The 10,635-nt window shown below is 39.4% G+C and overlaps 2 protein-coding genes across 2 annotated transcripts in view; one reads left to right on the forward strand and one right to left on the reverse strand.

The window, feature by feature from the left end:
* The window catches only part of LOC135462882 (signal peptide peptidase-like 2B), a 30,666-nt gene extending 21,365 nt beyond the window's left edge, over positions 1 to 9,301 (reverse strand). The window contains 5 exon segments of the mRNA XM_064740178.1: positions 488 to 630; positions 1,936 to 2,016; positions 5,304 to 5,492; positions 6,861 to 6,980; positions 9,250 to 9,301. Of these exon segments, the coding sequence (XP_064596248.1) occupies positions 488 to 630; positions 1,936 to 2,016; positions 5,304 to 5,492; positions 6,861 to 6,980; positions 9,250 to 9,291 (575 nt within the window). The 5' untranslated portion in view covers positions 9,292 to 9,301.
* Positions 9,302 to 9,579: 278 nt separating this feature from the next.
* LOC135462854 (U6 snRNA-associated Sm-like protein LSm7) overlaps positions 9,580 to 10,635 on the forward strand; it is a 4,988-nt gene continuing 3,932 nt past the window's right edge. Inside the window, exon 1 of the mRNA XM_064740140.1 lies at positions 9,580 to 9,668. Coding sequence (XP_064596210.1) covers positions 9,654 to 9,668 — 15 coding nt within the window. The 5' untranslated portion in view covers positions 9,580 to 9,653. The remainder of the gene's footprint in view (positions 9,669 to 10,635) is intronic.

Raw genomic sequence — 10,635 nt, forward strand, 5'->3', positions numbered from 1 at the left:
AAGCCAGCATGAGCTGGGCTCGAACTCACAGCAACCGCATTGGTGGGAGGCTTCTGGGTCATTACGCTGCGCTAGCACGCTAACCGACTGAGCCAAGGATGCCCCCGAATAAACACCTAGGAACACCTTTCAAAGACCATTAAACAGCTCATCTTTGCAACATGTGTCAAGAATTGTGTTGACTAAGATTTATTTATTTCACACATATATCACTGAGTTTTAAGCAGTACTCAATAACATTTTACTTCTACGATAGTGGAGAGCATTATCACGACCATCTGCAGGCTGCTGGAAGACCTTCCCATGTAGATGTATGTTGTGAGAGCAAACCAGCATGACCTAGACTTGAATTCACAATGATCATATCGGCGGGAGGCACCTGGGTCATTTTGCTGTGCTAACACGCTAACCTCTTAGTGCGCATGGTCTAAGATGTGCTGATTACAATGGTTTAAGTTACGAGGGAGGAGACAAATATTTCACTTACTGTGAGAAAGTGATGTTCCCTGCCCAGTGGCTTCCGATCACGACGCAGATCATAGCGATCAGCCAGATTAAAATCATATTAAGATCAGCTTTCGGAGGGTCCGGAGAAAACAGCCGCACTTGAATCTTGTCAATGCCTAATTTCTGTCGGGTATATCAAAACAATCATCCATCAATCAAGTCAACAGCAAACCTGAAAGTAGGTATCTCCTGTTTTTGGAGAATGGAGGTATTAAACTGATATATTTAATTATTTGGTTGGAATTTTAAGCCGTACTCAAGAATGACAATGGTGGACAGCATTATGGTGAGAGGAAACCAGGCAGAGCCTGGGGAAACCCATAGATTGATATAGTCCAATTACACAATATTAATTCAAAGTTACTTTGACCAAATTACCTTTGTTCATTATTAGGTAATATAGACAATATGGGTCTTGACAAACTGTGTCCAATATATTCTGAATCACCTGGGTCTAGGAAGTTTATTTTTTGCCATCATGTCTTTGTGTTTGCATGCCAGCCTACCTGTCTGTATGTCAGAAAAAGTTGTGCATAGATTATGGTAAACTTTTTGTACATTTAGCTGTCGTGGACATTTGTGCATTTAGCTGTCGTGGACATTTGTGCATTTAGCTGTCGTGGACAACTGTGCATTTAGCTGTCCTGGACATTTGTGCATTTGGCTGTCGTGGACATTTGTGCATTTAACTGTCGTGGACATTTGTGCTACTGGAAAGCCCTTTACATGTACCCTAATTTCTCAACTTTTTTGCATGTGAAAGAGAGCAACACTCATTGCAATTTATACACAATTTTATTTTGATTTTAAAGACAAAACTAGTATAAGTATAAAAATACAATTTTTATCATTCAACACAAAATAATGCGTTCATAACATGTTTGAATAAACAGCTTGTAAACATGCAAAAAGCCAGAAGAACTGCATTACATATACTGTACTTACTTACTTCAGCGCACTGAAAACACTAAAACTTGGTATGTATGTACGTATGTATGCTTGTACGTACGTATGTATGTATGCTTGTATGTATGCATGTATGTGTGTACATATATGTAAGTATGTATGTATGTATATGCATGTATGTATGTATGTATGTATGCTTATATGTATGCATGTATGTATGTATGTATATATATGCATATGCATGTATGTATATATATGCATATGCATGTATGTATGTATGTATGTATGTATGTATATGTATGTATATGTATGTATGTATATGTATGTATGCTTGTTTGTATATGCATGTATGTATATGCATTCATGTATATGCATGCATGCATGCATGTGTGTATGTGCGTGTGCGTGTGTGTGTGTGTATGTATGTATGTATGTATGTATGCATGTATGTATGCTCAGGATTTTATGTAGTATGTCTAACCATTAGGCCACCGAAGCAGTCCTGGAATTTGGTAAACAAACCTGAAAGTCAGCGAAATCCTTTTCAGACACCATGGCCACAGTGATGTTGATGTCCAATGTCTTGTTCACACCTGGCGTCGTCTGTAGCACAAATATAAATAAGATTAGTTTGACAGGCAGCAATACATCAAGAACAATAACCTTAACATGCAAACTAGTTAAAACATGTTAGATATGTGAAGGTCATCAATTTTGTATATGTGTATATATATGGTAATTGACAAATATGCAAGGCATCAATAATGGAACATCCAGCTTGTGCTATTGTGTTTGTATGTACTAAAATTCTTCAATCTTTTCTCACGTTTACACCATGTTTATTTAAGCATATTCTGAGGGCATTATTCTGTGCAGACTGCTAAAATTATAATTTTGGTGAAGCCCTGAAACTGGCCAACCCAACCCATGTAGTTTTGTCTCCAAAATCAAATTGAAAACGTGCATAATTTGCACTGAAAGTTGCTATTTTATATGTGAAAAGGTTGAGGAATTAGGGAATGCAAAAACCTTAGCTCAATATATTCAGTACCGTAATTAAGCATTCCCTATCATATCTACACAGCTAGCCAATCAGTATCGATTACGTGTCCATTCAACATTGAATTTTTGTATCGGTAATACAAAAATTAAGGGTAATTAACATGCACAATGAACATCAACAATGGAACATTTCCCCTCATGCTGTTATGTGCTACAAGTTTGCAAAACTTGAGCTCAGTACATGTAGTACTTTTCAAGATACCACACTAAACATTTTGTTTGGCATTCCTTTCTCTTTAAGTGATGCCAACACCAACACTCGGGGTGATGAAAGCTAAGAATGGTAGTTGACCCTCACCTGAATTGTGTGTGTCTACTGAGGGTTACAATGCTTTAACACTGTTTCAGCTTAGTTGTGTGCGTCTACTGGGGGTTACAATGGTTTAACACAGTTTCAGCTGAATTGTGTGTGTCTACTGAGGGTTACAATGGTTTAACACAGTTTCAGCTGAATTGTGTGTGTCTACTGAGGGTTACAATGCTTTAGCACCATTTCAGCTGAGTTGTGTGCGTCTACTGGGGGTTACAATGCTTTAACACTGTTTCAGCTGAATTGTGTGTGTCTACTGAGGATTACAATGCTTTAACACTGTTTCAGCTGAATTGTGTGCGTCTACTGGGGGTTACAATGCTTTAACACTGTTTCAGCTGAATTGTGTGTGTCTACTGAGGGTTACAATGCTTTAACACAGTTTCAGCTGAATTGTGTGTGTCTACTGAGGGTTACAATGCTTTAACACTGTTTCAGCTGAATTGTGTGTGTCTACTGAGGGTTACAATGCTTTAACAGTTTCAGCTGAATTGTGTGTGTCTACTGAGGGTTACAATGCTTTAACACAGTTTCAGCTGAATTGTGTGTGTCTACTGAGGGTTACAATGCTTTAACAGTTTCAGCTGAATTGTGTGTGTCTACTGAGGGTTACAATGCTTTAACACAGTTTCAGCTGAATTGTGTGTGTCTACTGAGGGTTACAATGCTTTAACACAGTTTCAGCTGAATTGTGTGTGTCTACTGAGGGTTACAATGCTTTAACACTGTATCAGCTGAATTGTGTGTGTCTACTGAGAGTTACAATGCTTTAACACAGTTTCAGCTGAATTGTGTGTGTCTACTGAGGGTTACAATGCTTTAACACAGTTTCAGCTGAATTGTGTGTGTCTACTGAGGGTTACAATGCTTAAACACAGTTTCAGCTGAATTGTGAGTGTCTACTGAGGGTTACAATGCTTTAACACAGTTTTAGCTGAATTGTGTGTGTCTACTGAGGGTTACAATGCTTTAACACTGTATAAGCTGAATTGTGTGTCTACTGAGGGTTACAATTCTTTAACAGTTTCAGCTGAATTGTGTGTGTCTACTGAGGGTTACAATGCTTTAACACAGTTTCAGCTGAATTGTGTGTGTCTACTGAGGGTTACAATGCTTTAACACAGTTTCAGCTGAATTGTGTGTGTCTACTGAGGGTTACAATGCTTTAACACTGTATAAGCTGAATTGTGTGTCTACTGAGGGTTACAATTCTTTAACAGTTTCAGCTGAATTGTGTGTGTCTACTGAGGGTTACAATGCTTTAACACAGTTTCAGCTGAATTGTGTGTGTCTACTGAGGGTTACAATGCTTTAACACTGTATAAGCTGAATTGTGTGTCTACTGAGGGTTACAATTCTTTAACAGTTTCAGCTGAATTGTGTGTGTCTACTGAGGGTTACAATGCTTTAACACAGTTTCAGCTGAATTGTGTGTGTCTACTGAGGGTTACAATGCTTTAACACAGTTTCAGCTGAATTGTGTGTGTCTACTGAGAGTTACAATGCTTTAACACAGTTTCAGCTGAATTGTGTGTGTCTACTGAGGATTACAATGCTTTAACACTGTATCAGCTGAATTGTGTGTGTCTACTGAGGGTTACAATGCTTTAACAGTTTCAGCTGAATTGTGTGTGTCTACTGAGGGTTACAATGCTTTAACACAGTTTCAGCTGAATTGTGTGTGTCTACTGAGGGTTACAATGCTTTAACACTGTATCAGCTGAATTGTGTGTGTCTACTGAGGGTTACAATGCTTTAACAGTTTCAGCTGAATTGTGTGTGTCTACTGAGGGTTACAATGCTTTAACACAGTTTCAGCTGAATTGTGTGTGTCTACTGAGGGTTACAATGCTTTAACACAGTTTCAGCTGAATTGTGTGTGTCTACTGAGGGTTACAATGCTTTAACACTGTATCAGCTGAATTGTGTGTGTCTACTGAGGGTTACAATGCTTTAGCACCATTTCAGCTTAGTTGTGTGTGTCTACTGAGGGTTACAATGCTTTAACACTGTTTCAGCTGAATTGTGTGTGTCTACTGAGGGTTACAATGCTTTAACACTGTTTCAGCTGAATTGTGTGTGTCTACTGAGGTTTACAATGCTTTAGCACCATTTCAGCTTAGTTGTGTGTGTCTACTGAGGGTTACAATGCTTTAACACTGTTTCAGCTGAATTGTGTGTGTCTACTGAGGGTTACAATGCTTTAACACTGTTTCAGCTGAATTGTGTGTGTCTACTGGGGGTTACAATGCTTTAACACTGTTTCAGCTGAATTGTGTGTGTCTACTGGGGCTTACAATGCTTTAACACTGTTTCAGCTGAATTGTGTGCGAACAGTTTTCAAAAAATTTGTCCAATCGACTTGAACTCATAGCAACTGCATTGGTAAGAGATTCCTGGGTCATTACAACGTGCTGGCACAATAACCACCTCGGCCACGGAGGCCGCTATACCAGTTCTGATCGATGATTAAAAGGCTGGGGGTGGGGGTATTGGTGGGTGGGGGAAGGGATCATACCATTGCCTGACTGGGGGTGTTAACCACCAGAAGGCCAATCGCTCCATGTTCCTGGGCAAGATGTGCTTTCTCTGAGAAGGAACAATTTCCTCGTAGAACTGTCACCAGCTTCTCGCTGACATCATTGTCATAAATGGGGGTACCTTGACAGCCCAAATCTGTTGAAAAATCTACGACATTTTCCGGTTTCTGAAAGTGAGAGATAAATACACAGATCACTGCCTTATTCACTACAATAGTAACTTGATCAGTGTTTTATGGAATATTCAAGAATACTTCACTTACAATGCCAGCCAGCATTATGGTGGAAGGAAACATGGCAGAACTTGAGAGAAACACATAACCAAGTTGCTGGCAGACTTTCCCACATAGGATTGGAGAGGAAGCCAGCATAGGATTGGAGAGGAAGCCAACATAAGCCAGACTTCATCCCACAGGGATCACACTGGTGAGAGGCTAACTGATGACTTCATGTTTCATGACCAAAATACAGTTATCAAATCTGGGTAGCTTGGAAAATAGGAAACTGGGATAAAATATACATATACACACGATATATACACTCATGTTCAAGAAAATATCTAATCAAAAAAAAAAACAGGAGATACTTTTGATCACATAAATAGAATTATCAGTATAATAAAGTGAGACTCTAACCCTGGAATATGGGGGTCTCAATCATTGTTTTTTTGTTCAGAATTTGTCAACCTGTTAATATATGGATAACAGTCTATAGTTGCCCCTTAAATTTGTTAAATTTATTATAGCTGAATGATTTTAGGTATTTAGGTCTGGCATTTTGGTCTTTGATTGTATCTAAAATCAGCAGAAATCTCCTCTGATTACCATATTTCACCTAAAGTTTGGTATACCATTTAGAAATACACTTCAAGAAATGCATAAAGGCTTTAAAATAATCTTTTTGATGCCAAGACTTTAAAAGTTTTTCAAATACGAAATTAATCAATATTCTTGGGGATGAATCAGTCAAAATCAAGAAAAATGTGCAATTTGAAAAACGCTAAGTTTTGGGGGAAACACAGAGTATATTATTCCAAAAATTTCTCACAATTTGGATAATGTAACTACAGATCGAGTACCAACAAGAAAACCAGATTTGGTGTTCACAATTTGGATATTACATTGCTTTTCCTGAATATGCCTACTAAAAATCTTAGAAAGAATTACTGATCATTTTGAAAAGTATATCTATTTAAAATTTATTCAACACATGGAATTTTTCACTTGTATGACAGTGGTCAATTTTTATGGACGGAGGAAATTTACACAGCTGGGATTAAACCACAAGCCTTTGAAGGGTATGTGACAAACCTGAGCACTTAAAAGCCACAGCTGAAACATTCAAAGCCGGATTCCGAATAGATTAAAACATACAACCTCACTGGTCTAGGGCTGGATGGTTGCAGTGAACCAGCATTTTAACCGTGTCAGCATGGTCCCGAAAAGTATAATCATGCAGAGAAATGCATACAGAGAATTATTCGTCAAAATCAGCATGACTAGCAAAAGAGAGTTTTTGAAATAAGCCTCACTCACAGCATCCTCCAGTGTTTTGGGCAGAGCTTTGAAGTCAGGGTTGTAAAATATACAGGCAGAAACCTGTGTTGATGCGTCTCCAATCACTTCTCCAACCAACAGTCCATTATCAGCTTGTACCTGGCAAACAGAAACCAATCACAAACTTAAATAAGACGTAGAATTTACATGTAGAGTTGTTTAAAGAAGTTTATTTAGAATTTAGTTGGAAGCTTTTAATGCCAACCCTTAGTCGGATTTTAAAAAAAAGCATAAGGTCTTTAAAGAAGTGGATTTCAAAATGAACGCTGATGGCGAGCCCGCTTTGGTACCTTCAGAGTTTTCACAGTAAACCTGGCAACAAAACTGCACGTGAATTACGACGTCATTGATGATGGTAGTTAAATAGACCCCACTTTAACACACTAAATACTCATGACAAGTGTGTTCTTAAGTCTGGTAAATGGACTTACTAAGTTCTGTTACCTATCTCTAGAGCCAAGAGTGACTTAGTGTCAACAATATGTAAATTATTGTCGCAAACACAAACAGGGTGAGTTACACCACCAGCCTATGTACTTTCAGAGATACATGTACATGTATATGAGCCTGTAGCCAAAATACTGTCAATATAGAAATTAGTGAAAGATTGCACTGAGAAATGAAGAACATGTAGAAATGTGCTGGGACAAACAGGAAGGTGAGCTTAATGGAAACCTGTCAATCGCCTGGCAGCAAGACCTTGACGTCATTTTACTGGCTTTAAATGTTCCTTTCCCAGCTCATCATGATGGCATCACATTAATTTATTTATTTATTTGATTGGTGTTTTACTCCGTACTCAAAAATATTTCACTTATACGATGGTGGCCAGCATTTTGGTGGGAGGAAAATGGGCAGAGCCCGGGGGAAACCCACAACCATCCGCAGGTTGCTGGAAGACCTTCCCACTTACGGCAGGAGAGGAAGCCAGCATGAGCTGGACTTGAACTCACAGCGACCGCATCGGTGAGAGGCTCCTGGGTCATTACGCTGCGCTAGCGCGCTAACTAACTGAGCCTCGGAGGCCCCAAACGTCACATTAGAGAGAGTAGGATGTTACAATAGAAACTGATACATCGTAACGGTGTAGACGTTACGCTATAATCCATTCTTGATGTAGCAATGGTTTGAGGTTCTGCTTCACACTAGCGCCACTTCACGAGATTAAAAAATATGCCGCTCCCCATTGTCATGAGCGTTAAGTCTTTGGGAGTTTGATTTTGACACCAGAGGCCACTTTCACAAAACTTCATAAATCAATTTTTCATAACTTTTCTCGTAAATGACGTTGCTTTATGGCACTATAACCTAGATCTTTAACGAAAAACAGAAATTTTAAGATTTTGAGAAAGCAACCCCAGCTCTTATTCCATAAGACTGCACGGAAGGTGGAGATCATGCGATTCCCCTTGTGTAGGCTAGGACAGAATGGACATTACATGTTGAAGCAAGCTGACACTGGCTGATGTTTGCCACTCCTCAGCAACCACATGCTGTGGCAAAATTCTGGCAATTATAGAAATTAAACCAAGACACTGTCACTGAGAGCAATTCAAAACTATGCATTTTCCTATATGCTACACCATTTGGTTGAAATTTTTTTTCTCCTCAACCCATCTGTTACTAAGGAGATCAAGTGGTCTCTCTAGCTTCTGAGAGATCTTTCAGAAAGCTTTTTGCATGCTGTCACTGCATATGTCAGAAAAAGCTTGTGTCCCTCAGGAAAGACTATAATTGTACCCGAACACGTAGTTACATGTACATTTGTTTTATTTATTTGACTGTTGCTTTACATCATACTCAAGAATATTTCGCTTATACGATAGCAGCTAGCATTATGGTGGGAGGAAATGGGGCAGAGACCGGGAAAACCCACGACCATCCGCAGGTAGAGGACAGACCTTCCCACATACGGCCGGAGAGAAAGCCAGCATGAGCTGGACTTGAACTCACAGCGACCACATTGGTGAGAGACTCCTGGGTCATTACGCTGCGCTTGCACGCTAACCAACTGAGCCACGGAGGCCCCTCCGCAGATTGATGACAGACCTTCCAACATACAAAACACATACAGATGAGATTGATCAAGCAATGGTTATTCCTAGTCTCTGCCCATTAAAGCCCTTTAGCTTTACCGCAAAGAATACTGCTTTAAATAATACACAACTCATTTTATAATCCTATGTCACATACATGATGTTATAAGTGAACACATTCAATTTCACAGACCAAACTGGAAAAACGAAAGTTGTAACAAAAGTAACAAAAACTGCACTGGCAGTCTTCGAAAGCACGGGCAACATCAATAGCCTAGCCTAATGGAATCGTGACTTAGGATCACATTTTCATTCAAAAAAATTAAAACTACCTTTGAAGACAAAATAACAACGACAAACAAAATCAACTTCATCCTCTTCCTTCTTTTTAGCCGCAAGACGAACTGTCACGTGCTTTTCAGAATCTTAACCCCTACAAATGTAAAACTGAAATCGGACATTTAAGCAAACAAGGAAAATATTTAATATCTGAACTAAGTCACAAACTTTAAGTTCAGAAAGAAATAAAAAAAAAATGTTCATTATTAATTTCTTTAAATTTGAGACAAACTCGATTGTGTTTTTTCAATACATGCATATTAGATCAAATGCATTTCCATTCCTAATGCTGGTTACTAATTTAGCAGCTCCTACTGTTTTTGTTACGTTTTCAACACGTGAAAGCAAGGCGGTGAAACAAAAATTGAAAATAAGACTGTATCATCGATAAACTATCATGTCGAAGGAGCAGGTACGTATTTAAAGGAAGGAGGGGTAAATTATGAGGTCTTGCAAAACGGGTCGTATGGAGAGCACGCCTGTAATCAGTGAACAACGAAGGAGCAGAATGGTTTTCTTTACTCTTAACAGCAACAACAACAACAACAACAACAACCTTACACTGCTAGTGCCTAAGGAATAAGCCGAGTCGGCATTTCAGGAAGTAGGTGTGGAAAGCAGGTCTTTACCATGCTGTCTTTTATCTGCGCGAGACTTGTTCGATAATAAATACAATCGGCCTGGACATTCGTTGAGTACGAAATTAACATTAACTAGGCCAGTGTGAGAAAAGGAGTTAGAGTCTATGGGGGATAGTCAAGCAAATACTGTAAAATCTTGCCTTTTAGCTGCGTAAGTTTACGAGAGCCCCCACCCTGTCTCGTCCATATCTGCATGATCTTACAGGTCTGCTGCAATGCCGACTCGGCTTATTAGACGTCCCATGCTAGCAATACAGCATCCAACGGAGGCCCCTTCCCAAAATGTTGGGTGTTTTCCGCATTTCAAACCTCTACAATGTTTCATACCAGATTATGTCAATCCGCTAACCCAGGCCAAGGTTAGTGCAATTAAGTTAATCATTGACACATGTTTTCAACATTTTCTGACCTGCCTTAAAGTTTATTCATTGAACTGAAAAATTACCTTTTATCGAAGTCGAGAGACCCTGTGATCAAACTCGGGAGACCCCGTGATCAAACTCGGGAGACCCTGTGATCAAACTTGGAAGACCCCGTGATCAAACTCGGAAGACCCCGTGATCAAACTCGGAAGACCCCGTGATCAAACTCGGGAGACCCCATGATCAAACTCGGAAGACCCCGTGATCAAACTCGGGAGACCCCGTGATCAAACTCGGGTCAGGTCATACCAAAGACTTTAAAAATGGTACTTACTGCTGTGTCGCCTGGTGCTCAGCAGTGAGGGGTTAGAGCAAA

The sequence above is a fragment of the Liolophura sinensis genome, chromosome 2 (assembly GCF_032854445.1).
Source record: "Liolophura sinensis isolate JHLJ2023 chromosome 2, CUHK_Ljap_v2, whole genome shotgun sequence".
Lineage (NCBI taxonomy): Eukaryota > Metazoa > Mollusca > Polyplacophora > Chitonida > Chitonidae > Liolophura > Liolophura sinensis.